Genomic DNA, 27,872 nt, shown 5'->3' with positions numbered 1-27,872 from the left:
GGCAAAACTCAGGACCCCAAAAAATCCCTTAGTCTTTTGACATTACCCAAAAAAATCCCTGGACCAAAAATAACCCCCCCACAAAGATCCCTTGTCAAATTACCCCTAAATTGCCAGGAGGGGCAATAATATAACACAAAGAACGCTCGTTTTGTTTATTAATCATACCATAAATACGCCAAGGCCGCGCCAAGGCACTTTAGTTCATCTTTTGGTATTAAAATACCCAAAAAAATCCCCTATCTAAATCAAGTCACCCAAAAAAATACTTGCCAAATTTTCCAACCCAAAAAAAACCCGGAATCGAAAATTTCAAACCCCCAAAAAATCCTTCTATCATCCCCGTCACTTAAAATCCCGAGTACCCCCTCCCCCTCCCCCCCCCAGGGAACACCTCGAAGAGACCTTCGAAACTCTCCCCAAGCTTCCCCCGAGTTCGAATCCAAGATGGCCCCGGATCAAAATGCGCTCGAGAAGACAAGATGAAGCAAGATGAACGAGTGAGTTTGTGGAATCGTTTTTTTTTTTAATTAAAAGGGTTGAAGATGCACTAGTGAATTTAATTGAAAATCTTTCTGAATAACACTTTTTATCCATACGAAAATTTATCTTCCTTTCTCTCATCTCTCTTCATCTTTCTCTTCCTCCTCTCTGTCTCTCCTCCTTCACTTGAATTGTTTTCTTCCATGCGGATGCTTTTGCCTTTCAATCCACTCCAGCAGTTTTTTTGTCTGATGAATTTTTTATGATGAGAGATCAAAACAGAGAGAAGGTGAGAGATAATTCCATCTCCCATACCTTTAGAAACAAACAATATTTTTCTAACGTGATGATTCTTCACTTTATCCCTTATATTTTCTCCCTCCAACATTATTTATTAAATAAATAAATTAAATGAATTATTTTATCGAAACAACAATTTATAACTTATTGCTTCATTTAACTGTCAATGAACTATTGCATTCAAGACCAACAAATGAACCATGGGGGGGGGGGGGGGGGGGGAATTCTTCAAAAAAATTGAGAGAACCATGTCTATTGTTACAAGTCTGATTTATTGTTTCTGATTCTTTCTTCATCTTGGGTAAATTGATCCAAGTTGAGTCTGAAAAGAAAGCAAGTAATTTTCTTAAGAAAATCACTCGAAATAGATACTTGTTTCAGTTTCATGATCACTTTTTATTTTCCATTCTGCTGACTTTTGTTACCTTTTTACAGTAATTTCTTCTGCTGGATGAGCACCAAAGAAAACTTGAAACGGAAAAGGGAAGATTTGTCTCCATCAAGGGTTGTGAGCAACAAGGCTCCTCGCAAAGAAGGGCAAATAATGGCAAGTAGAAGAGCTGGTGCGTGGAGTGCTGGACTCTCTGTTTATGTTCTGCATCCTGAGCGTTCTGCTGAATTCATTGTGTTCCGGAATGACACTTTCACAGTCATCCGAGATATTTACCCAAAAGCGAAACACCACTTCCTTGTTCTTGCAAACTCTCTCATTGAATCGGTGAATCACTTAAACGCTTCTCATATTTCATTGGTGGAGAAGATGGTGGAAGTTGCTGACGACATCACCCGCCCCCATCTTCCAACCCACTCTTTCTTGTATGGATTTCACGCAATTCCCTCGATGCGATATTTACACATGCATGTCATCAGTGATGACTTTCAGTCTGATAAACTTAAGACCAAAAAACACTGGAATTCATTCACGACTGCTTTCCTTGTGCCTCCAAGTGATGTGATTGAACAGTTGAAACAAAATGGTAAAGTTGTCTTTGACACAGCAAGTTACAGTGCAATGTTGAAGCAACAAATGAAGTGTTACCACTGTGGAGAGACTCTTGTGAATATCCCCAAACTTAAAATGCACCAACAACTCTGTCGCCATAAGAGAGAAAAAGAAAAACAAGGATGAAGAAAAAAGAGGAAACAGTGAGCTGTGAAATTGAAAAGTAAAAGAAGACTTCTACCATCTCTTACCAAAAGACAGAGAGGATATTACATGGTTGCGCGGAGATATGAAATTTATCTTCGAGAACACGAGAAGATAAATTTCATATCTCCAAGCAACCATGTAATATTTCTGTTTATTATATAAACCTACTAATTAGGATGTTTTTGACGATTTTCCGAAGATTGCCGACTAGTTCCGAAGATTTGCAAAATGTTGTCCGAAGGTCGTACGAATGTTTCCGAACTTTTCCGAAAATTTCCGAAGATTGGCGAAGATTGCCGAGGAAGATCCGAAGATGTTTTGACTTAATATCGATTTACTTTGGCTTATTCAGCATTGAAACAGGGCAAACAGCAAACATGTCAGAAAATGTTTCGAAATCGATATCTTCACATTTGAAAATAACATGTTATTTTCACGTGTGAAGATATGATTTTTTTGCGTGAAAGATTTCCTGGTATTTCACTGATGTTTATATAATAAAAATAGTTATTGTACGCATGTTGCTTTTTTCTCTTTCCTTTACCCTCTCCAAAAATTCTATTGATTATTACGGTATTCATTATTGAGTACTTTTCATTTTGCATGTCATTGCTAAGTGAAAACCAGGCTTAACAGCCAAAATGCAGTAAGTTTAATAATACTATTAATGGCAGAAGTAATTACTAATATTATGTTTAAGTGAAGTGTGTTGTCAGTCTGCATCAATAAGTTTGCATAAGCTAAATGACTGTTTATTTGATAATATTATGCTTGAAATGCAGAGTATGCTTATTGCACAAATAAAGAAATTTTCCGGGAAGCACTTGTTGATTGATGTTTGTAAATTTCTATTTGGCTGAGCTGCAGAAAAAAAAACCATGTTTTTACATTTTCTGTTATTTGCAAGACTAATGAGTGTGAAAGGCATGTGCAAGCTTAGGGCACAACTTTTTTTTGCTTATGCTTCCATGTACCTCTTATGCTCTCGGAAAGAAATAACTGCTACCAGCATCCTATTATTTGACACTCATCATCTCCCAAAATCAGATGTCTGTGTGGTGTAAGGTTGTGCATCCTGCAATCTTTTTTTTAGCAAGAAAGCAGTTGCATTTAATTTTACTGTAAGCATACTGCCCAGTTTTAAGCTTTTTCTAGCTTTGTGTTCTAGGCCCAGGGGGGGGGGTTACTCCGGCTTGTAAATGACGGGGATGATCGAATGGAGGCAAAACTCAGGACCCAAAAAAATCCCTAAGTCTTTTGGCATTACCCAAAAAAATCCCTGGACCAAAAATAACCCCCCAAAAAATCCCTTGTCAAATTATCCCTAAATTGCCAGGAGGGGCAATAACATAACACAAAGAACGCTCGTTTTGTTTAAATACGCCATAAATACGCCAAGGCCGCGCCAAGGCACTTTAGTTCGTCTTTAATACCCAAAAAAATCCCCTATTTAAATCAAGTCACCCAAGAAAATACCATATTTTCTCGATTAAACGCCGGGCCCCAAATAAACGCCAGCTCTCCAGGCTTTATTTGAAAATAAACCCCTTAATCATTTATTCAAGGTTTAATATGCGTTGGAAATAATGTTTACATATGTGGCTGTCAAAAATAATGAATAAAAATCATTTCTTAGAAACATAGGGCTTGAACAAACTGCTGGAATCAAATAAACGCCGGCTCTATAGGGTCAAGTTTGAAATAAACGCCGGGGGCGTTTAATCGAGAAAATACGGTACTTGCCAAATTTTCCAACCCCAAAAAATCCCGGAATCGAAAATTTCAAACCCAAAAAAATCCTTTGATCATCCCCGTCACTTAAAATCCTGAGTACCCCGCCTGGGGTTCTAGATGATTCATCTAAATGTCCCTGTACAGCTGGCAACACTGCAAAAGAGCTGGAGAGGGAAGGGTGAGGAGTGGCATGTGCAGAATTGGTATGCATGGAAACAGGGTGGCGAGCCCCATATTATCCTAGGGACAGGAGGGTGGGGGACAAATACTCTGGGGAGAGTAGGTATGGCACAGGGCTGGATTGGTAGGTTGGGATGGCAGGGAAAGAGCAAGAATGTACAGAGGCTAGAAAAACCAAAAAGTAAAAAAGGAAAGCCATGCAAATGTCTGAGGGCTATGCATGTTGTAAAAAGATCTACTTGCAATCAGTTGAAACCAATGATCATGAGGCACAAAACAAAAACTTTTACAGCATGAATAAATATTTAATTAAGCTTACGATTGGTTTTAATGAAGTTATTCTCCATCCTGACAGAGAAGCAAATTTATCAGAACCAGTGTGGAGAATTTAAAACTTAAGCCGGCGACACACTGGCGATCGGCGAATAAAATCGCCAAGTGTGCCCAGTGCAGCGATTGCGATTTTCGCCGATCGCCGCAACCAGCGTATAAAATCGCCGATATCTGGCATGTCAGAAATCGGCGATTTTATTCGCCGATCACTGGCGATCAAATTTGCCGCGATCGGCAAATAAAATCGCCTAGTGTGTCCCCAGCTTTACAGTTAGCAATGAGATACTTAAAAATCCTATCTGACATATAACATTTCCAAAAGCCAACAGCCCAGACCAAGAAAGGCTTCTATTCCTTCTTAAACTTCTTCAAGCTATTGTTATTATTTTTATTCATCTCTTGTTTTGGGTAGGATCTCGTATAGAATAGGGTAAGAAAAAATAATCGTATATTTTGGTATTAAAGAGCAAAAGGTTTTTAAGAAGTAACACCACTCATCAACTGAACCAAATTTTCTGAAAGTAACCCCCTTTCCCAATATGGGTGAGAACCACAACAAAATTGGTATGAGTAGTTTTTAATTGAATTATCTCCATGAAAATAAATATTTAACAGTGTATGAATTAGAGAAATTATACGTGTATTATTGCATTTTTGCAAATTTGGTCTCGGGGGCTGCCACTCAAAGATCATAATCACCCTTAATGACTATAAAATTTGTCATATTATACTGTATATTTTGTTTGATTTTGTAACATTATTGTAAAAATAAAACATCACATGTCACAAATGTGTCACATCAGACACACATCTCATCATTCACTATCGCTGCTTAGTGATCTCACTCTCTTTCGCGGTTGTTTTTTCTTCTTCACTAAGGGTGATATCTCAAGTTGAATATTGCTCTTGTCTGCCAAAGCAGTGTCTTTTTTCTCATGAGAACTGTTTGTTTTAGCCTGATGGTTAGTCAAGCTACTTTTATTGGGCCGTGTCTCAGCCCGGGAAACAGCCATTGCATTATCTTCTAAGTCATCAAAAGAAGCATTTGGTGATCTGTGCTGTCTTCTGGTAAATATGGATCGCTTTTTGTCTGGTTGAGGAGTAGGTTGTATAAATGCAACGTTGGAAAAATCATCTTCATCTACAGAGGCGACACTGCACGCATCCTCATGTGTCTCAACGGATGTAGAGGTTGAAGCACAGAATTTGTTATTCTGTTTCTTTCTGGTCTCCCTGGTGGATAAAGATGTTCTTGATAAATTGTGATTGTTAACTGCTCTTTCATGTTTCTTTTCTTCCTTGCTATTTCTGGCATGTTTATGCCTTCCTTGGTTGATTCTTACACTCAAAACCTCTATTTCTGAATCACTACTACTGTCATATAGTTCATCAGGATAAGAACTTTCTCCATTTTTAATAGGTTTCTTTCCTTTACAGGCCTGCTCCCTGTAAGATAAAATAATATTTCATATATACTAGTTGTGCAATGCTTTCGAGTGGTATACTATGGAATATTCCATGAGACACTTGTATTTTCTTGGTATACACACAAGCTTTTATACACATGAGCCTTTAGCGAGTGTGTATACTGAGAAAATACAAGTGACAAGTGGGATAAAGCAGTTTTCAATTGAGTGTCGTAAAACCAAAGCCAAAACCAAAACCAAAGTAATTACTCTAGCCAATCACAAAAAGCACAGACAATTCAGTGAACCAATCAAAACTCAAAGCAAATACATGTAGCCAGCAAGAAGCGCGGGAAATCGTGCGCGCGCAAGTCACGATTGGTTTTGGTTTTACTTCTGATTGGCTGAGAAAGTGACGCGAGAGTTTTAAACCAATCACTAAGCATAGCAATTCAAAACCAAAGCAAATGCAATTAACTTTCGACACTCAAGTGAAAACTGCTCTATTTCATAGTTTACCACGAGGGCAAAAAAAATTTGCTTACTAAATTTCGTTGAGAATTCGTTGAGGTATAGTTTTACTGCAATGGACAGTAGCTGTAGTGTTGTTTTTATGCTAATTTTTAAGAAGGTTTTGCTTTTTTTTTTTGCAACAATTCTGCCAACATACCAACAAAGATTGACCAAAGTGATCTGAACTTCGGTTAGTATCCATGATCCAAACTTCATGACAATATAAATTTTATAACGAGTCTGTAATCTGGGCCTAAATTTTCAGCTTATCCATGATCTGTTGTATTTAATTATCGAACCATTAATCACTCAGTGTATTGCAAAAATCCACAATCCATGCTTTTTTTAAGGCCAAATCCATTGATCTGCGAACCTATTCACCCCCTCCTCCTTTAATTGGCTTTTGATGCTGCCGCCCCCACCCCTCAGAATTTTCTGCGTACATTTCAGATGTATGTGGTAGGTACATGTATGGATATTTCCTGGAAATGCATTTCATAGGGAGGGAACTTCTTATCCAAGAGGCTTTTGGCATCTTAGATTTGCATTACCGAACTGTTCTCTGATTTGTAGGAGATGAGGTTGAAGAATGTGCTTTAGCTCACCCCTCCCCCCCCCCTCAGAATTTTCTATAGTCTTTACAAATGTATGTTGTAGGTACATGAATGGATATTTGCTGGAAATGCACTTAAAATAGGGAGGGGTCTTATCATCGAAGGGGCTTTTGGCATCTTAGATTTGCATTACCGAACTGTTCTCTGATTAGTTGTAGTTGAGGTTGAAGAATGTGCTTTGGCTCGTTTTGCAGCCATGCTGATCCAGCCATCTATAGATGCCTGATTGGTGTCTGATCTGCTTCTTGATGTTTCCAGTTGAAACTCATCCTCGCTGACAGATGTCTGCTGGACCAAGAAAATATATTTATTAAAAAGCATTCTGACCAATAAATAGACACATTTTCATAAAGGTGAGCAGAAATAGTGTTCAAGACAAATTTTAAGTAAATTTCACTTTTTAATAATATTTTTACTGTACAGCGCCATGAGCCATGGATATGGCGCTATATAAATCTTTTATTATTATTATTATTATTATTATTATTATTATTATTATAATTATCATTATTATTATAACATTGAAATGTTATAACGCAAGATGGTCATCAATGGTGCAGTAAACTCTCTTCAAGCAGACACCACTTTAAGGCAGACATCTCCTTGAGGCAGATAAAGTTGCAGGGCTGCAAATAATTTTTTTCACTTGAAAGGACATAATTATGTCCTACGGTCGGACAAAACAAAATTGTGGTCAGACATCACCAAAAACAAAAGGCCACTTACAAGTTATCACTTATGATTTACGATGAAAATTGTCCAGACATCATGTCGGACCACAATTCAGATTTTGTCGTACATGAGCACATTTTGGTAATGACCAACTGTTATTTGCAGCCCTGAAGTTGCCTGGCTGGTCCTGGTCAAATTTTATTTGTTTGAACTCTCTTTAAGGCAGCCAGCTTGAGTCCGTCAGTAGAGAGAGCTCACTGTATTTACTTACACCTTACCACCATTCCCCCCTCCACCACGCCCACCATGCTAATGTTATATTTTAAAAACAGCCAGGCAAAATAAATATTATTGTAGAATTCACACAATTAGTGTGAAGTGACTGCCGCTGTGAATATCATTAAATTTATTTCTTAATTCTTGCCATTCTGATAAAATGATTTTTAATCCTGACGTTGGTTTCCATGGTAACCATCATTACAGTTGATTTGGCCAGTATACATCAACTAAGAAAAGGTACACAATCTACATGATCTAAGTGAAGGAATAAGGTTCTCATTTTCTTGCTAAGGGAAAGGATTTTAATTTTGGTTTGGTGTCTAGGTGCCTTACTTACATGTCTTTTCCTTTTACTGTTACTAGATCTTTGTTTAGGTTCTTGTTGTTTCTTGGGTCTGTGCAATGGTTGTGACGTCCTTCTGGTGCTTGGATTAGATCTGGATGTTTCAGGCCTTTTCCTTTTCTTAGAATCGTCTTTCTTTGCTTTCACCTTGCTCTTGCCTTTATTCCTAGAATTTTTACTATGATTTCCAAATGGTACCCAATCATTGTTCAGCTCATCTTTTGAAACAAAAATAAAAGAAAAAAAATCAACTTCAATTAAAAAATAAGACCAAGAAAGCATTGTGTTCTTAACAGTGTATTCATTAAAAATATTATTTTGATGGTCATTTGAGTTTTTCCTATTCTGTACAATGCTTTTATTAAAAAAAAGACATGATAAGTATAACATAACCTACAGAAACACTTTAACTTCATTGTATTTTAATGGTTATAGAAAAATGGCTGCTAGGCAGTCAAAGTGAGCAGTTACTATGAGACAGTATTAAATGCATGTGAGCCTTCACCCCTTTCCAACCCAGAGACATGGACATTTACCCCGGTATAATGCTCTTGAATAAGACCACACCCATCCCCTATCCAGGGCTGCAAATAATTTTTTTCACTTGAAAGGACATATGTCCTGCTAACTAAGACACCATTTTGGTCAGACAAAACAAAATTTTGGTCGGACATCACCAAAAACAAAAGGTTGAATTTTTATTCATTGTTGCTGTAAAATGATTTACAATCCAAAAATTGTCTGGATATCATGTCCAACCACACTTGGCATTTTGTCAGATATGAGCAAATTTTGGTCGGCCAATGTCTGATGACTGACTGTTATTTGCAGCTCTCCCTATTCCTCCTCCCCCCCCCCCTCCCTCGACAATCATGCAACAGCCAACTGTATATTTATTATTGTTTACAGTTTATTTAAGGCAGGTTTTGACTGCAACTTTTACAGGTACCGGTAGCTGAAAAAAGCATAGTCATGGTTGAGGCCCTGTTAGGGGTAAATTCTAACGGGCAACACGGCTCTAAAATGGTGACATGAATAAGCTGAAATGACGACGAACAACGAGATGCTCCCTTGAAATTGCGACAGCGACAAAGAAAAAAGCAAAATTGACAGCGACATTGGCATTTTTTTATGCGGCTTGTAGGCAAAATAGCCTTTGCTGATTTACCTGTTATGTTCCCATCTTGCACTTTGTAAAGACCATTCTCACATGCACTGATCCAAAATAGGGAATATTTTGGTGACAAAATTAGGAGAATGTATTATTTTATATTGAAAACTCCGGCCTCAAACATTTCCGATATGATCAGTGGCTCCCGTCGGCTATGGACGAATCCGAAAACTGCAACGTGAAAAGATTTGAAATTCAGACAGGGGACATAAAGACCCCCCCCCCCCCCAACAGGGCCTCATGGTTACTCACCTGGTGAGTCGTCATCGCTAACTATAAAGCTGCCAATGCTTGCAGGTGATGGACATGGTGATTCTTCTTCAATCTGAGGCAGGCTAAAAGTGCAAAAAAGTAAAGATAAATTGCATGATGCTTAAACTTTAAGGAAACAACGTCGCATAATTTTGTGTAAAAAATGTAATTTATTTACCCACGTGACTCAAAAGAGCTTTGGAGCTCATAAAGAGGTGTAGGTGCATCCAAGATCAAATTGGAATTTAGAGCATTGGTTTTTGTGGCAGGAGGAAAACCATTGGAGCAAGGATGAGAACCAACGTCAAACTCAACCTTCATATGGCACTGGGCCAGAATCGAACCCGGGCCACATTGGTGGGAGGCGAGCAGTCTCACCACTGTGCCACCCCTGCTCCCCCCACCCCCTTTGTTAGCCTGGCTTACACCTGTAGCTCTTAAAACAGTTACCAAGCATCACAGGAACACTGTCAAAATGTGTGCAGAGGGCAGAGAACTATGGAAACTATTGACAAATGGTGGACCTAGTCCTGAGACTAGGCAATAATTATTTCCCTTCCTTTACTAGGCAGTCAGGAAATCTCTTGGTACTAAAATATCTAGAGTCAAATCAATAAATAATGAATAAGATAGTGGTGTGCAATGTGGTTATTTCTTGTTAAAACCATAAAGTGAATTTTTGAGGATTAAAATTAATTACAAGTCTTTTGCTCTTCACTGACTGAAGAGAAAACTGAGAAAACTGCTGGATTTGAGAAAATGCACCTTACAGCGTGACCCTAATTGGCGAAGAGAGCACCAATTTAACTGTTCATTTTTACCCTTGGTTTGCCTGGGGTTGGCTTTCATTTCTTGGTCAGGGCAATTCTATTAAGTATTAGGGTAACCCTTACCAACAAATAAAATCTAAGTACAAGCAGACTGGAGGGGAAGTCAACAACTAAGTAGGTGTCATTCCGCAATTCTACCATTCTGCTGAATAGGGTCACCCTATAGCACAGTGTTTGATATGGCATGTTACTATTTTCAGGGTTCGTACACTTTTTCAGGCAAAAAATTCAAGGACTTTAATTTTTATTTTGAGTTTCAAGGACTTTCAAGGCGCGTGTGAACCCTGTATTTTGCACCTTTAACACAAACCTGGCAAAAGAGTTTCTTGCATTTCTTGAAGATCTTGTTTGAGCAGCACGCCCATTACGAAACCGATATGGACTTGTTCTTTGTCCTATATTGTCGTCACTGCTTTCTCCAGAATCACTTTCTTCACCATCCTCATCAATGATATCTAAAGCTTGCTGACTGTAAGTAGCATGAAGATATGCTTGCAGGGCTTCATCAGTGTCGTCGATGAAAGAGTCCTCGTAGTCATAATCATCCAGGTGCAGCTGCCTGGATGTTTGGGAGTTGCCTCTTCTGTCATTCTAGAATTGTAAACAACAGGGATTTCAAAATGTTTTGAAGTAGGCGTCAGCAACTGGAAAAGTAGGCCGCTTGTTTGTCAGAAGCTGACTGCCATGGCTTAAAGAAGCATTGTCACGATATTTTAAGTCATTTTTCTGATTACTTCCAAATTGGAGGAAACCCTAAAATAATAGTTGTGTAATGTATGAAAACAACAAAGGAGTAAACAAAACACAAAAATAACCAAGGATGGTTTTGACTGACGAAGTTTAAGACCGATTACGAACGACAAACTTGAAAAAAATTTCCAGTTTTTTCAAGATGAGTTGTCCGTGACTGAGCTCCTTTAAGTAACCCGCAACATACAATCAGTTGGTGGAACTCCAGCAGGGGCCGGCTTGTTTTGAAAACCCTGGAACAAGAACACTGACTTCAGATTTTCTCATTCAGGGTGCATTCCTTGTAAAATTCCAGTCAGAGCTACTTTGGGAGTCTCCCACCCTTCCGTTCATGTCAGTTCCAAACAAATTTTGATTTTAGCAGCCTCCTTCTGTCTGACCAAGCAAGACAGCACAAGGAAGACTGAGCTCAGCTGAATAGTGTTGTTTTCTGCTGGCTGAGGCACGAATTAAGCAGAAAACGTTTTTCTCACACACAGCTGGGAGTCTGGGTGCTAGTGTACAGGGGGTCTAAGTCACATGGTTTTCCAAAGTGTTCATGCAGTAAGGATGGGCCGATACCGCTGTTTTAAAACGATACGATATCGATATTATGACGTCATTTCAGTCCTGACCTCATTGGTTTGTCATGTGACCATACAAAGGACAGACCTGGCGTTATAAACGTTAGCCAAGAATGTTGATTTTTGGTCTTTTTGTTTCACTGTTGCATCAGCAATTTGGGAACATCAAGTCAAGGCAAGAAAAATTCAAATATTGACAAGAACATCAATATTTGTTTGAGCAAAATTGCATTTTTAAACCACAGGTGCTGACCAGAAGACCGCAGGCTCAGGTCACGTGTGCAGTATCGAAAACGTATCGAAAGTGCGATATTTTTCGAAAGTATAGATACTTTTCAAAATTGTCAAAATATCGGTGTATCGAATATTTGGTATCAAGTATCGGCCCATCCTTAGTGTTCAGTTTTCTTGTTGCCGTTCGCCTTGCCTGATCCCCGCCTACCCACCCATATTAAGCTTTGTAAGTTTGAAGTTGTCGCTGGTTTTTTCTCATGTTTTGTTCCTGCGATGCTCTTGTTGTGAGCTTTGTTTGTATGAGCTAGGTTGGTTCAGGTCGTTTTCAGGTCGAAATTGTTTTCAAATTATTTACCCAATTTTAATGTTTTGTCAAATTTCTTGTTATTAATAAAGGTCAGGCTGCATGGTTCGGCTTGGCATGGCTACCAGTTGTGTGTGAGAAATATTTTTAATAATACAATTTTTTAAAGTGCCCTTTCCCAAGGGTCCAAAGGCGCTATTGACAGGGTTAAACAATGCATGGCAAAGAAAGACGGTGGTTTAGCACCACACAGTGCATGATGTCATCTTACTAGCTTTTATGAAGGGAAATTGCAAAATATTCCAAAGACGTATAAAAAACACTCAGTTGTTACTTTAATTCTCTTTTGGAGATTTGTTGCACTTTCAGATGTTATTACGGTACCGTATTTACTCGAATAAGCGCCGCCCCCGAATAAGTGCCGCAGTCCCGATGTGGCGCTTATTCGTAGAATTCCATATCACTAAAAATAACACAACAAAGCAACTCTGAAACAGCCTTGGAAATTCCTTTTCATCAAAAGCAATGTTTTGCAGTTCAGGTTAATTATGTTTTACCGCTTACCCATTATTTTTTTTTCTATCCAAAATTCTTACAATATGCAGTCTTGTTAACGTTGTGAAGGCGGTGAACTTTGTCACAACAGAAAGCGCAACTACTCTCTTCCTTCAGCAACCAATACTGACAATCAAAATACCCTTTTTTAGTTACTGTAGACGTTTCATCTAGATGATAATAATTTTTGCGTCCAAATTTTTAATTAAGTGCCGCACTTGAGGCGCGAAAAATTTAATAAGCGCCGAGGCACTTATTCGAGTAAATACGGTATTTGAATTACCAAGTCAAATGGAATAACACAATAAATTTATTGAAACAAGTCATTTTATAGGAAGCTGGTAACGCTTTATGTCATGCAAGGAATCATGCTTCAATTCTAAAGTCTTTAAACAATCTGCAAAATGCGTAGGAATGAAGACTATTTCTGATGATTTATTACTAAAATTCCCTTGATGATCGCCACAAATCAATAACTAAATAGTTTGAATAACAAAATTAATTCAATCATTTGATTTATTGCTTAAGTTCCCTTGATATTCCCCACAAATCAATAACTAAATTCTTAGTCAAAATAACAAATTCAGCAAAAAACTTTAGCCATTTGAAACAAAAATTCAGTTAGTTTGGTGGTTTACTAGATGCCGCTCCAATTATATAGCAAAACCAAATTATTTGTTCAATCATTTAAAATTTAAAGTGTCATCTAATGTTAATTAGGAGATATCCTGGAGAATGATCTGTCAAATTAAGCAACTGTCAATGTTGAAGTATCAATTTCGCGCAGATTACGCACAATGTACATATACCTGGCGTCTTGTAGTTCTTGTCCACGGATTTTCCACATGAGTGGGAGGCTCGTAATCATCGTCAACATCATCTGAGTCAATTGCGCCAAGAACGTCTTCAGCTACTACAGTGTCATCATCATTCCAAACTCTTTGATCTCGGTCTCCTACGCGAACTTTGGTTGGTGGAGACCTGAACAGGCTCAAATGAACCTGAAATGTATTTTTAAATTTATGAGGCTTTTATGGTAAAAGGCAATTTTTGTAGTTGATCAAAGTTTCAGTAGTTTACAATAAACAAACTTGAGTCATTATGTCTAACACTACCTGTGGTGAAAAAATTGGTGTAAAGTGCAACCTCAAAAGAGATGCACTGTACTTGAAAATCAGTCAAGATGAATTTCACTTTAAATATTCAGAATAGAAAGGAGACATGGCAAGGATAAATAATTGTATTAAGACATCTGTTCGCTTTTACACTCATTTAAAATACATAAACTTTTTGCTTTAAGGATTAATATTCCATGCAAAACAACACGTTTTATTGGCAGCAATAAATAACATGTTTAAAAGCATGCTCAAACAACGGCTTGTTTGGATCACTAATATATCACGGTGGTTTTAATTTCCTGTCAAGCCAAAACACGCTAGTCTTAGTATTATTAGTATTTTAGAAGTAAATCGACGTATTGGTAATTCAGTAATTAACTCTTTGCCATCAGCTCAATTAGGTCGCATGACTCTACACCTGTACCTCCCCACACCTGCCTGATTTATAGCTTCTTTGACGGGTAAATCTAAGTAAGTTATTATGCAGCAGAAGCAAAATGCCTTAAAAATTAAAATCGCGTGTCAAATTACGCTTAAAAGTCTACATCTAAAAGCGGTATTGTATACTCTTAAATCGCAGTGAAAGTTCCCGTCGTGTGAAATCTTGATAGAGCAAACATTTATTTTTAATCGCATCATAATTTTTGCATGTCGTTCGGCGATACCTTTGTTATGCATCGAAATCGGGCCTTGCATATTGGACAGGTATTTGTATTCTGGAAATAAAAACAAACTTGGCGTTAGTGAAAGCTTTAATAATTGATTTACATTTATCCATGAATCCAATAAGTCAGATCTGCACTGATATTATAAAGTGTAAAACTAAATAAATTCAATAGAAATGTCCCGACCTCTGACCACTCCAAAATGCATGGGAAACAGAACCAGTGATTACAGACACTCAATTTTCCGCGACAAGCGACCTTTTCCAAGCAAATAATGCAGTTTGAAGGTTCGTCAGCGTGTTTAGAATCTCCACTTGTAGTTTCTGTGCATTTTCGGCCTTTCGTCGACCGAGACATTGCAAATCTATTTACGAATTTCACTTTTCAAAATGGCGCGTTTTTCTTCCGAGCAAAATGGCTGGCTAGTACTGAAATAAACTGCGAGTTCTCATTGGTCAATATTTTAGCGCAATTTTTATCCAATCACAATTGTCATACGATACGTATGCGAAGGCCTGGAACGAGACATTTTTGTTGTTATTACCCGCTGACTCGATTAATCGCTGTTATTAGAAGGAAACTTTTCATTGAAAACATGGCTGACATTGGTGGCATGATAGCGGCCACAGGCATCGAAAGCCCGAACAAACGGGCGAAAATGGATAGCGGACTAACAGCAACGAACTTCGATGAATCAAAATTCGCCAGATATTACAGAACGGACGCATCGAGCTCACCCACAAGCTCGCATTCCGCACCAGTTGTCAGCGATACATCGGCATATTATTCATACCCGTACACGTACGCGAATTCTTTCTCTTCTTTCTCGTATCCTTGTGGACAGACGGACGTAGCAGCTTTGTACACATATCCCGCATCTTATGGCGTTCCTTACAGCACACTGAATGGCTTCAGCGCCGAATATTCGCCATCTTCAGGTACCAGTATGCGCATCCTTTTTAGCTTTTACGCTGATATCGCTTGATGCGTTACTCGAGAAATCATAAATATTTCAGCTGGCGTACTCAGTTTCATCGTAAAAAGCAGGGGTAATCTGTCGAGGAGTGTCAATTTACCGTCATAAAATAGGGAAATTTTTGGCCAAAAAAAGAAATCGTGAGAAGGAATTAGCTCTAAAATGTGCGCTCAAGTTGGGCGTGCACGAGATTGTCATGTTCTTAGGGCACTATTGCCTCCGAGCGTCTGTTTCCCTTGTCTGTTGTCTTAATATTGTTGTTAAACTTTGAAATTCATGTATTTTTAAATGACTGTCACGTTTAGTCAATAAACCATGAATGTTGTACCGCTTGGACTTTAAAACGAGTAAACGCCGTTGCGAGCACCGCGCGCATACGAGCTTCAAGCAGTGCGTGTTTGAAATCGGCAAGGAAATGTCAATTGAGGGCTGTTATTGTGGCTTGTCATTTAGTTGTGAGCCCATTGACCACGCAATGTCTGGAATCGCTCTTCCTGAAAGAATGAAAAGAAGGATATCTTTCAGTGATACTTGAACTACGAAACAGCTGTACAACAAAAACGTGGAATGCGTCTGTTTATTTTCTGATAATCTGCTTTTGTCCAAAGAAATCGCAGCTCGCCTGATGTGCGAATTGTACATGGTACATTTCTTAAGCGTTGTTGATATGAATGGAAATGTTAATGAGAAGGCTTTAGGGCAATATCGTGTTGACTTTCTCGTAGGAGCCGTGCAGACTTCTCTCACAGTGTTATCGGGGTTTTAAATCTACACGTCAAAATTCTGGCCGCTTTCTGTCTCGCATGAAACCAGTGCAATTCTATCTTTATTTCAAATACATAATACGCTGATAAACGATATTTTTCTCTGTTTGCATTAATTTTCACAGTCATCAGACTTTTGATTAAAATATAAAAGAAACACACATCTTTGGTCATTGGACGCAATTATTGCTCGAGCAGATAATTGTAGGCACTTGTGTTTTCGTTTCGAACTCGGTCGAGCGCACAGCTGACCGTGAAATCTTTTGTTAACTTTTGCTCACCGGTTAATAATAAAACTCACTGGACCACATCAGCGAGCTTATATTTGGAATCTCGGAAATATGTGCTTGAATTCATGAATACAAAAATTATTTAAATCAGTGAACCAAGAGGGATTTAGTATAATTCCATTTATCTTTGCTCCTGCTTTGTCTGCAAGTATACCACATCAATATAAATTGTCTTGGATTAGGGGTGCTGTAAAAATCTCTCTTGGTATCTTATTCTGTATGGAACAATTGATTCTACCTCATTAAAGTTATCTGAAAATCCAGCAAACAGAAAAAAATTAAGCCTTTGTCTAAGGTGAAATTTCCTGGGAATGTTTGACCTTGGCTAGTCAAAGAAAATCACCATGTATGCATTGTATAAATATCCTTGAAATAGTTTTGTTAATTAAGGACTCTTAGGAGGAGATAAGAAGTAGTATTGTACCTGTTCTCAGCAAAGATTTTGAAATGTAAAGTTATTGTATCTTGTTTTAGTACAAGCATGTCCCCTTTGACATTTCAGGCAGCATAAAAAATCATAGTGTTTTATTTTTTTAAATAATTTGCCAAGAGGTTAAATACAGCAAAATTGCATCCTAAAGGGCTTAAAGAAATTTTGGAACATTGCAATAATGATTTCTTATTTTAAATTCTCAATATAGTTTTATGACCACAAGGAGTGCACTTTGAAAACGATTTTGTATTGAAATAGGTATTGTCAGATTTGCTCAGGAATGATATAATATTTAGCTTGAGGCAGTATTGTATGAAGTTATGTGTATTCAGTCTGAAACACTTGCTGAGCGTGTAGGATGCGTCAACCAAAGGCATTACTTAATAATCAAATGTTTTATGACCAATAGGATTTCAGTTTATTTCAGACTGTGACAAATTTGCATTGGCTCCAGACTTTCATTTGTTCAAAAATGTTATTTGCTTTTATTTCTTGGCTAGAAAATCAATATTCTGTCATTTAGAAGCATCTATTAGGCAAACTAAAAAATGCATAATCTCATTGAGTACTTGAGACCTCCTTGGTTCAAAGACATTATGAGAAAAAGTATTTCACATTTTTTACTGTTGAAAGTCATTTAGGTTTTCCAGCTCATAGTAGCCTTGTATTTGAGAATGGCATTCTTTGTGTGAAAGATCAGACTTAGCTGACTATGGATAAATTTGTGATGACCTACAGAAAATTATCTAAATTTATCATAAACTAATAAGTCAGTTGCCTGGCTTTGTATTGCAGGTGTTGCCAATTTTGTTCAATTATTTTTATCATAGTATACTTCTCAGTTATTACTTCAAATCTCTTTAAATCTGTAAAATAACTGCTAAAACATGGAACATTGTGCGTGGTAACTACTATAAATTCAGCAGAATTATATTTTTTAATTTTTTGATTGTCAAACTTGCGCTTTTTTTTCTTGGTAGACCTCTGTCTGATTCTCTATACCATTCATCATTCTTTATTAAAAAAAAAGAAAGAAAAAGAAAATGGTTATAAGGGTTGTTGTAATTTCTTTCATTAACATCCTACTTCTAAAAGGTACTTGCAACTGTCTAGTAAGTTGAGAAACCCTGAAAACATGTCACTTAAATGTTTTCATGATATGTCTTAATTCTTTTCTAAGAAAAACCATCTTATAGACAAAACTTTGGCTGTGAAAATTGATTGCTTTTTGAGGCAGATGTTCCCAAAAGATGATTTTCAAATGCCTTGGCTTGATTTATAGCTTCTTGATTGTTCATGTGTCCCCCGTAGCAGACATTATTGAGTAGAAATGAAAATGCTGTACATGAATGTTTTAATTCCAAATGGCCTCGGGCAGAAAAATAAGTTTTAGAAGTGAATGTGAATTTTTTCTTTTGCTCCACATTGCTTAAAATTTAATGTTCTCCTGTAGCCTGCAGTGAGGCTGGATGCTATGTAGAGGTGTTGTGGGGGCTTGAAGCTGAATTACAATACAAATTCACAGCTGCATATGATAGCATATAGACCTGAATGGAATGGCTTAATTACAAAATCTTGAATTTCAAAAATATTGTCAACTCCTTCCAGCAAAAAAAAAAAAATACTTTTCTCTTCAAGAGTCATAGAAGACTGTCACATCTTGCATCATTGCCTTTGCAGATTTGTTTGGGTTTTTAATTTGTGGTTTTAGATGGGATTAATTAATGTGGCAGGCAAGCTCCCTTTTGCATTTAGTTTCCATCATTTGAGCTCATGCATTCATTAATAGTACTTTTTATTTGTTTTCAGGCTATTCATTATCTCCCAGCTCTTCAATCTCTACACTGACGTCCAACTCCAGTCTCAGTATTCCACAATCATTAGCTCTAAATTCGACAGCACATCACAACACACCACCTTCACGCGTTATCCATTGTCGAGCAGTTGCAGACGGTTGTAAAGAAACAGACTTAATAAACGTTCTTCAGCCTTTTGGGAAAATAACGTAAGTACAAAATATACAACCTTAGATTGAGCATACGTACTGTACATGCTATGTACATACTAAACAATTTCCTGGGAGTTATGCTATTGTTAAATTTGGCATTCTGGATTTTTCCCTCCCTTGCATAAAGATGTTCTCAAAAAAAAAGAAGGGAAGAATTTACAGGAAAGGGAGATTTCCATTGCTAAATTCTTGGCATATGTTCAATGCATACATTTCCTTTCATGTTTTATTTAAGAGAGCTATTCTTGAATTCTGGTCAATCCTTTAGTCCAATATTGTTCCTCTCTCTTGACAGATAACTTTTCACAGTAATACATGTACTTCCATGACAAGTCACCAAGTTTTGTGTTAATTATAACTCAAATGTACAATTATTGATGTTTTTGGAAGAACTTTTAGTTAATCTTTCAAATCCTGAGCTTGATCAAGATATTTTTTCTCCATACTTGCTGCCATACTGTTCTTAACATGTTGTTTCTGAGAATTTGAATGCTTCATTGAGACAAATTCGCCCTAGCTGACTACTTTCTTATTCTTATTACTTATCTGCTTGGGAATTGATTGATATGGTTGGGGGAATTAAGATATTGAACGTAGTTAGAAGTTATGGGTTAATACTGCTGATATATTTAAATTAGAGAATACAAGTCTTTAAGTTCTAAAGGCTCCTTGAAAAATTTTACTCATTCCCCCTCCCCCAAATCTTTTTAAACATATCAGACATAGAAGATGAAAGAAAAAACTGTAAGAGAAATGTGATTACTGTATTTGCAGACTGAAGTGTTTTCAAAGCTCAAAGGAGGGGTTTTATTACATAGGAGCAGATATTGTTCGTAGGAGGGGCACTTATATTAGAATGTGTTGTTATTGTGACTAAATTTAGAGTACTTGTTCATAAAAAAATGTTTGCTACTTTAGGCAGATGAAATGTCATCTTAAGAAAATTTGGAAAGCTTTACCTTTTTAGGGGATTCATGAGTATTCAGTCAAACAAATTTTATCCAGACTCCAAGTTTGAGGTGGTAATTAAAAACAATTCACAAGTTTTATTATTATAATAAGACAGTATTCAATGCACTGCTTTGATGTGAACAGAAATATTAGATGGGAATCAAATGTCAAATGTTCATATTCACCTTTTTTGATTAATTTTCACCTTTAGCTGTTATTAATAGCTGGTAAAAGCGGAACATCTCACATTGTGTTTTGCCCTAAAATATTTCCATCTAATTATTATTTTCCATTATCTGTTTATCACTGCATCAGCTCCAGATTTTTGTGGAATTTATATAATCCTTCCTGTGACCATTGCCATAAAATCATCTAGAAAGCTGCATGAGTGGTCTTCAGTTACTGTATTTTCAGTTTTACTTACGGTATGTAGCTTGCAACCGCTTTTTTATTTTAGGTGGGGGGAGGTTTAATTCAGCTTACAGACAATTTCAAAAACAATCTTTAAATACAGTAAAGTACATGCTGAATTTGAATAAATTAACATTTTTTAAACTCTTCCTCACAAATTGAGCTGTGACAACTTTTTTTTTTTCCAAATCTGCTTTCTTAATTTGCCCTTTGGCCCAGTGTACTGCTTTTAGCTGCAACATAATCCAGTAAAGGGCTATTTTGGGTTTTAGTTCCTCACAGTTGGAGTTATTGAAGTTATGAGTCAGCATGTGGATTCAACAGCTTTTCACAGCTGTCTTTCTCAGTCCTTGACTGACACATTTTCTGCACAGGAACTCTGTGTTAATTTGTCTTATGTACATTGTAGAGTTTTCTCATAAAATCAAACAGGGTGGCTGACAGATCCTAATGGTTTTCTTATTGCATTGCCTGCTTGGAGATCCACAACAGATTTTTATCTTGTAGTGGGCACGCAATTTGCATGTACATTAGATAAAAGAATGTAGCAACTGATTGATCATCTTGCAAGAGGTGAATAACTGCAATTCTGTAGTGTATGTTCAAGCTTTTAAATTTCAGTGTCCCCTTTCTGACTATGTAATTCTTTCACAGAAAACAGACTTGTTAATGATCTAAAAATTGAACATCAATCATCCAAAAAGTACATAACAAAATAAACATCTCCATATTTGGCCTTTCGACCTCTGTCTTTTAGTAGCATGTAAACTGGATACGGTGCATTAAAGTCAGACTGATGGAAAATTCAGCAGGTCTTTTGTCGTCAAAGCCGAGAGCTGCACCTCTCAACACCTTTACTTGTCATTTTATTTCAGTCTTTCTTCTTTTTTTCGTAATGCCTGAATTTTGTAACAGAATATGACTTGCAGATGGCATGTTGATTTCAATATAAAGCACTTATAAATTTAAAAGGTCACACCACTCCTTTTATAGAAGAAAGTTGTTTTTTGGCCATAATTAGACTTGTGAGCACAATTTTAAGAGTTTATGATGATGACTTTATTGTTGATAACTGATTATTATGTTTCCTTTATTAAGCCATTTTTGGAGTGGCATTCCATTAAGCATTATATCATTGACGTTCTTCCTGTAAACATCCTAATGTATGGAAGTTGTAACTGATACAATTATTATGCAATAAATGTGGAATGTTGGAATTGGAAAAAAGTGATTGTCCCCAGTACAGTGTGCAGAGAGAAGGCAGTCAACTGCATCTATGCCAACTCTCTGGCCATCCGGGTCTCCCTCCCGCTCTCCCGTCTCCCTCGGTCATCCGAGTTCTATGCGTGTTTACGCACCTCTGGGGAAAATTAAATGACACATTTTTGTGGATATGGCGGCTCTTTTTTGCCGTTTTGCACGTTGAGGAGGTATCTTCTCGCTTGTGGCCTCCCGATCTCGATTTTTTTAGTTGGCATCTCTGCTTGAACTGTTTATTACTATGTGAAACTATGTTAGCTTGCTAAAAGTAATCTTATTAGGAAAAAAATTATTACATGCAGGTAAGCTTCTTATGTGGATTTTTTTACCCTTTACTTCATGATCAAAAGTTCCGCTTCATCAGCCTGTCTGAGACCGGAAGCAATGAGTTGCCGGTTGGGCTGGAAAAAAGTGATAAAAGCATGCAAGAATGTTGGCTTTCACTGATCAGTTTAGAATAATCTTAATTAGGTCAGTTTAAGTTAAAGTGCCAGAGCTTTCTCGAGACAAAATAAAGGGAAGCTATTAATTTAGAACATGTAACCAATGAGTTTGATCCTTTTTTGCCCCCAAAGTCATTATTTTTGTTGTTATTGTTCAGATGACTGTTAATTTGCAACTTAAGAAAAATATTTGTTCAGGAGTTTTAAAATGTTTAGAAGTAGGCGTCAGTAACTGGAAGAGTAGGCCGCTGTGACATGTGCTAAGCTTTTTGTTGTGAGCTGATTGCTATGACCAGAGTAAGTGTTGACATAATTTACACCAGTAATCACTGACAAGTAGCCGGCTGAACCCTGGCGGACACCAGCTTGTTTAGACAACCCTGTTTGCTGTGAGAGTAAAGTACATTGTACATATTTACATACACTTTTAATATAGTATCTGTGCTGGTCACACATAATTCCCTCTAGAATATGGAAACGGAAATAGCACATGTATGCATTGACATTTTCCTTGCATTTTTTTGCTGTTAATCTGATACCGGAACTAATTGAAAAACAAAAAGATAAAGGTGAAAGTATTCCCCTTGTAGCATTTTTGAGGTTGATGTAGGAATTTGCCATTTATGGTATCAATGAACAAAGGCGCTTAAATTTGTACAAGATTGTTTGGAATTTGGAAATCAATGAGCAGGCTAAAAATTTTCACTTTCTGTAAGGCTTACCCTTTCAACTTCAAGTCAAAATATTTACCATTAATAAATTTTCCTTATAAGGCATTTATTTTTAGTGTGAAATATCTCTGAGATGTATAGTTTTAGAGTTTTGCTATATTTTTGAGAGCATGCTGGGCAAGTCAGAATATACCTGACGTGAAAATGTACAGGGATACTTTAATTATGTGTAAGCACTGAGTAAGTATGTCTAAGCAGATTTATTATTTAACATTTTTTTTTTTACTGTAATTCAGACTTTGAACCCCATGCTTTGAATTGTGTAAGGTCAAATCTAAGAAGCCGTGAATGTACTTTTCATGTACTTTGTACATCTTGGGCATATAAGAGGACTTCAAATTAATAATCATTAATAATCAATTGAATTATTAATAATTTTATTTTGAGTCAGGGAAAATTTGACATTTTGAAGAAAAGTGAGGGAAAATTGGAATATGACACCCATGATTGCATACAATTGATGGCTGGAAGAAGCATTTCAGGTCAAAGTGATCTCAGCAATTTGTTTCTTTCTTGGAAGCAGGGGCTAGAGGCCACTACTATATCTGACATTTTTAATTTATTTAGTCAGGGAAATTTTTTTTTATGATGGAATTTTGAAAACGTATGTCTGTGGCAGCCATATTTGTGGTACATCACAAGGCAACTATTACAGTACTCTATTGATGTTTGGGAATTGGATGGTATAACTGTTCATCAGCGTCATTATTTTCTTTATAATATTTATCGTCACATGCCTGCTTGTCAATATACAAGAAACCGAAAACGAAATGTTCCACTCAGTAATCGTAGAGAGGGGGAAGGACTTCACTGTAGGTCAATAAAAAGTAAATACTCCCAACATATTGTGGGAGACATGGTGGCCTATTGGTTAGTGTGCTGAACTCCAAATCAAGCAGTCCGGGTTCGCGAGCACTGGCCAGGGTCATTGTGTTGTGTTCTTGGGCAAGACGCTTTAAATTTTTTTAGTGCTGCCTTCCACCCAGGTGTATGGGAGGCACGGTGGCCTATGGTTAGGCCGACTCTGGTGGCGGTCGGCCCCAGCCGGGTCACTTTGTTGTGTTTTTGGGCAGACACTTTACTCTCAGTGCCTCTCTCCCCCGGTTATGGGTCCGGTGAATTGCGGGGGGCCCGCAATGACTGCATCCCATTCGGGGGTATTCCTGCCACTTAATGCTGCGGAAACCGGGATAGCTCCGGCGTGTGGGCCGCTTGGCTGTGGCTCCCTCCACCCATGTGTATAAACGGGTACCGGCAAATTAATGCTGGGGGGGTAACCCTGCGATGGACTACTGAACGTCCAATCCAGTGGGATGTAGAAATACTTGTCGTCGCTTAATGTTACAGAAACTGGGATAAGCTCTGACAGTATGAGCCACATTGGTTTGACAAAGAACATACTTTTCCAAATAAATCATGTTCTGATTGAGAAGCCCTGGAGTGACAACTCAGTGATAGACGGGGGGGGGGGGGGGGGGGGGGGGGGGGGGTTTCTCCCCCCCCTTTTCAAAAAAAAAAAAAAAAAAAAACCCCCCAAAAACACCCCCCCCCAAAAAAACCCGTCGTCCCTGGTAATTTGCCCCAGGCCCCAGCTTTACCTCTGATTGGACATCACATGATTAAAATGTAAGTTTCATAATGGGCTTAATATAATCTATTTTCATTTTCATATGCAGATATGTGACTTTATTGCCAAAAATAAGACAAGCACTGGTAGAATTTGAGGTAAGTTACCACCATGTGATTAGATTTGATGATTATCTTTTTGTACATAATTTTGTAGGCAGAAACAAAATTTATAACATCCATAGATAATTTTATTTCTCTTATACATGTATATTATTCAAGCACAAGAAAAACTACTGTGAAAAAAATATATGAAAATTTAAACAAATGGAAAGTACACAACTCTGTACACAGGGGTGCCATCTTTTTGTTCTTTTTGTTTAATTTTTCGTATATCAGTGTAATCCAGCAAAGCTTGTATTAGACGTTGTGCTTGACCAATATAACATGTCAAATTGCAGCTTATATTTTGGGGTTGAAAACTGAAATTTAAAATAATATATTTAGACTGGGTAGCTCTGTTTGTAATCCAGGTTCGTTAAAAATAACTGTCAAGAAGGATGGCAGTGATTACAGATGGGTGTCAATCCAAGAAACTTTGGAATGATTTTGACCACAGCCTAAGACAAATTAGGTGACTGCCTGTTTTAATTCAAATAGCTGTCACAACGCTGGCGCTAACCTAATTATACCACCAGCTATTTCACTGATACCTGCCAAGTTTCCTGCATCGTATAAAATCCAGTCTCGCACCTCTGGGTCTAAAACTTCACGGACACCCTTGTACCAATAATTTCTCATGCCTTGCAAAAGCCTGGGCTAATCAACACAAGCTGCATTTGTAAGCAAAAAGTGTATTATAGACTTTAAGTACTTCTGAAGTGTGCTGTGTTTAGATCCCAGCACTACTATCTGACACCCTACTAGCTGACATAAATTTTACTTCAGTTTGAAAAATTTCCAAATGGCCACTTCTCATGGAGAAGTTTTTTCCTCTTGTTTTAAAGGATATTGAATCTGCCATAGCTCTAGTATCATTCTCACAGGTAAGAGACATACAGTATTTTCTTTGTGTCCTGAATTCCTTGACATATATTGCTATTGCTGTAAAACTAAATGTTTCTCCTTTCACTTGGCTTAAATTGTTAATTTTTAGCCATTTGCTTGATTGTGATATTCTAGTTTTGTTATCAATATTCTTATTGATAGTTAAAATTATATGAATATCTTGTGATTTTATTTTAGTCAAATACACTTACAGTTCTTGGTAGACAAATGTTCGTGAATTACTCAAAAAGTCAAGAAATTAAAAGGTAAGCAAGTGTGCGCACTTTAGCGTAAGGGTAGGTAAAAGTAAGAAGCTGGAAAGGCATTCTGCTGTCAGTAATTTAACTACTGTAATTATTCTAGGACACATTTATTGTGCCTTAAAGATGTCATTATTGGGTTTGTTGGGGCTGCCGAGGCCGGGCCCCTGTCTCCCCGTCTCATATTGTTTAGTAGAAGATAGAATGTGGCACAGGGCGGGGATGAGGATAGGGAAAAGAGAACGTAAAGGGATACAAGTACACTGCTCCTCTTATTTCCTCATGACTCGCTGTGATTTCTCCTCAAATCTCAGTTTCCCAGTAATTGATATTGATGGTAACATTTTGTTCTCCAGGGATAAAGTTCTTAATGGTGACAGTAATGGAGCCAGTTCTGAAGCTAGTAATATTCTTCTTCTTACAATAATCAATCCTTTACATCCAATCACAGTGGTAAGTGTTAGTCAGAAAAAGTTCACTAAAATATGGACTGACAAAAAAAAAAACAGTAATAACATTTGGCCATTGACAGAATGACTGGGAGGCACCTTGGCCCAATGGTTTGCATGCTGTACTCCAGATTGGGTTCAAGCCCTGGCAAGCTTAAGGACACTGTGTTGTGTTCTTTGGGCAAGGCACTTTACTCTCATAGTGCCTCTCACCACCCAGGTGTAAAAATGGGTACAGGCAAATTTAATGCTGGGGGGAGGGGGGTATAATACTCCCAGTTGCTAATGGACTAGCATCCCATCCAGGGGAAGTTCGGGGGTGAAGAGCTTCTAGGCCTAAATCAGACTTACTTCTTCATTTTCTTATCACAGGGAAACAATAACAACTTCAAGATAACTGAAGAACCAGCAGCAGATGCATTTTGGCAAATACTAAGCCAATAAAGATTGTTACTTATTGTTCGCGGGCACTCTAATTTCGCGAAAATGGATGATTAGGAATAATTTTTACGCGAGTCTTAATTTTCGAACCATTTGGCCAAAAATACGTAATTAGCACTTAAAAAATACAATAGAAATCGGCTTAGAATGTAATTTTCGCGGGTCTTTCAATTTCGCGATATCGCAGAAAAAAACAACTTAAGTCCCGCGAAAATAAAGTAGATCTTAGATAAGGCTAATAATAAATGGTTCTAATCAGGATTATTTCCACTTCACTAATTATAAACAAAATGATTTTTGTTTATTGGTTATTTATAAAGCAAAATTAATTAAAACTTCCTGATTGACAGGTGATTGTGCTTTTAATAATTAATTCTGTTTACAATTAAAACACCTCAGGCAGAAAAGGTTTAATTAGTTATCAGAGAAGGCTAGCCTTGCATAAATTTCTTATAATAGTTATTTTTTCTCTCAAAATAAGGACCAGTCTTTTAATTTACAACACTTGTGTCTTAGTAACGTTTTGGTCTGCCAGTGAAAGTGTAAAAAATGTTTTTAGTCATCTAAATAATGTGCTTTCATCGCTTGTAGATTGTTTCGATTAAATTTGTAAAGCTTCCAATTATCTTTCTAATTAACACTTTACATTAGAATGAGGATTTAGTGATCCATGCATTGTCTTAATACACAGTGCAAGCAAATAAATTGTACCTGTAAACAAAAATATTTTTTGTGTTTTAAAATCTCAGTGAATGATGTTTATGGCAGGTGAAATTAAGGCCTTTCATATCAAAGACAGTTCTGGTGTAAAATCTATATGCCTGGTGTTTTAAGCAATTATCATTATAATAACTATTTATGTTATTCTAGCTGTGCATAACACAGCTTGTTTTAAGACACACTGTTTCAAGAGTTAGTCTCCTTTGTGTGCCATATGAGTGAGTTCTTTGTTTTCTTCTGCAGAAAGTGCTTCATAAAATATGCAACCCCCATGGGAAAGTGTTAAGAATTGTGATTTTTCACAAGAATGGCTTACAAGCTTTGGTTGAATATCCTTTCAAACAGTATATGTTTAGCACTGTAAGGTATGGCATCCGTATTTCTGGAAAGATTGTTAACCCTCCAAGGTCAGATCTCAACATTTAAATTCCTGTTACTGGTCTCCATGCATATATCTTGACCTAAAGTATATACAATTTGTTTAGAATAGGTTAAAGTTACGCTCGACTACTGTTTCTTAACAAAGGAGTGAAGTCAAGTTCAAGGGTAATATAACAAAAGAAAATTCAAATTTAATTTCCCTGAACAGGCTCAACTTATTTCTGTTGTTTGTGATCAGTACATCAATTTTTCTTGAGAAAGGCACTGTGATGGCTCCAAATGCTCATGAAAG

At 37.2% G+C, this 27,872-nt stretch overlaps 3 protein-coding genes across 5 annotated transcripts in view; 2 read left to right on the top strand and 1 right to left on the bottom strand.

Moving 5' to 3' along the window:
- Positions 1-436: 436 nt before the first annotated feature.
- On the top strand, positions 437-3,443 carry LOC144645449 (aprataxin-like). Its single transcript, XM_078505029.1, has 2 exons — positions 437-500; positions 1,219-3,443. The coding sequence occupies exons 1-2, from the start codon at positions 493-495 to the stop codon at positions 1,910-1,912; spliced, it is 702 nt and encodes a 233-aa protein (XP_078361155.1). The 5' UTR covers positions 437-492; the 3' UTR covers positions 1,913-3,443.
- Positions 3,444-4,131: 688 nt separating this feature from the next.
- LOC144645321 (uncharacterized) lies at positions 4,132-14,927 on the bottom strand. 2 transcript variants are annotated; one of them, XM_078504850.1, is made up of 8 exons: positions 14,636-14,927; positions 14,450-14,500; positions 13,476-13,667; positions 10,571-10,851; positions 9,431-9,513; positions 8,002-8,225; positions 6,847-7,001; positions 4,132-5,626 (listed from the first exon to the last, which is right to left on the bottom strand). In XM_078504850.1, the coding sequence occupies exons 1-8, from the start codon at positions 14,804-14,806 to the stop codon at positions 4,996-4,998; spliced, it is 1,788 nt and encodes a 595-aa protein (XP_078360976.1). In that variant the 5' UTR covers positions 14,807-14,927; the 3' UTR covers positions 4,132-4,995. The 2 variants fall into 2 exon arrangements, with proteins under 2 accessions (XP_078360976.1, XP_078360977.1); XM_078504851.1 differs by having other exon boundaries at positions 6,847-6,998.
- Positions 14,928-15,026: 99 nt separating this feature from the next.
- The window catches only part of LOC144645296 (heterogeneous nuclear ribonucleoprotein L-like), a 103,164-nt gene continuing 90,318 nt past the window's right edge, over positions 15,027-27,872 (top strand). For both annotated transcript variants that reach the window (XR_013569258.1, XM_078504817.1), the window contains exons 1-7: positions 15,027-15,387; positions 18,722-18,917; positions 24,393-24,441; positions 25,290-25,328; positions 25,528-25,595; positions 25,946-26,042; positions 27,443-27,530. Coding sequence is in view for 1 of the 2 variants with exons in the window: in XM_078504817.1 (XP_078360943.1) it covers positions 15,045-15,387; positions 18,722-18,917; positions 24,393-24,441; positions 25,290-25,328; positions 25,528-25,595; positions 25,946-26,042; positions 27,443-27,530 (880 nt within the window). In the remaining variant the exon portion in view is untranslated. The remainder of the gene's footprint in view (positions 15,388-18,721; positions 18,918-24,392; positions 24,442-25,289; positions 25,329-25,527; positions 25,596-25,945; positions 26,043-27,442; positions 27,531-27,872) is intronic.

Source organism: Oculina patagonica, chromosome 3 (assembly GCF_052425735.1).
Source record: "Oculina patagonica isolate OP01 chromosome 3, crgOcupat, whole genome shotgun sequence".
In the NCBI taxonomy this organism is placed as follows: domain Eukaryota; kingdom Metazoa; phylum Cnidaria; class Anthozoa; order Scleractinia; family Oculinidae; genus Oculina; species Oculina patagonica.
This window is presented reverse-complemented; position numbering and strand designations above follow the sequence as displayed.

What these genes read in the sequence shown, in the direction of transcription:
- LOC144645321 (XM_078504850.1), bottom strand. Translation starts at nt 14,806, where the DNA reads ATGTCTCGGTCGACGAAAGGCCGAAAATGCACAGAAACTACAAGTGGA. An exon ending in GCATTTTGGAGTGGTCAGAG is followed by an intron (nt 14,501 to 14,635) that starts GTCGGGACATTT and finishes TTTTATTTCCAG; the next exon opens with AATACAAATACCTGTCCAAT. An exon ending in CAAGAACTACAAGACGCCAG is followed by an intron (nt 10,852 to 13,475) that starts GTATATGTACAT and finishes TTACAATTCTAG; the next exon opens with AATGACAGAAGAGGCAACTC.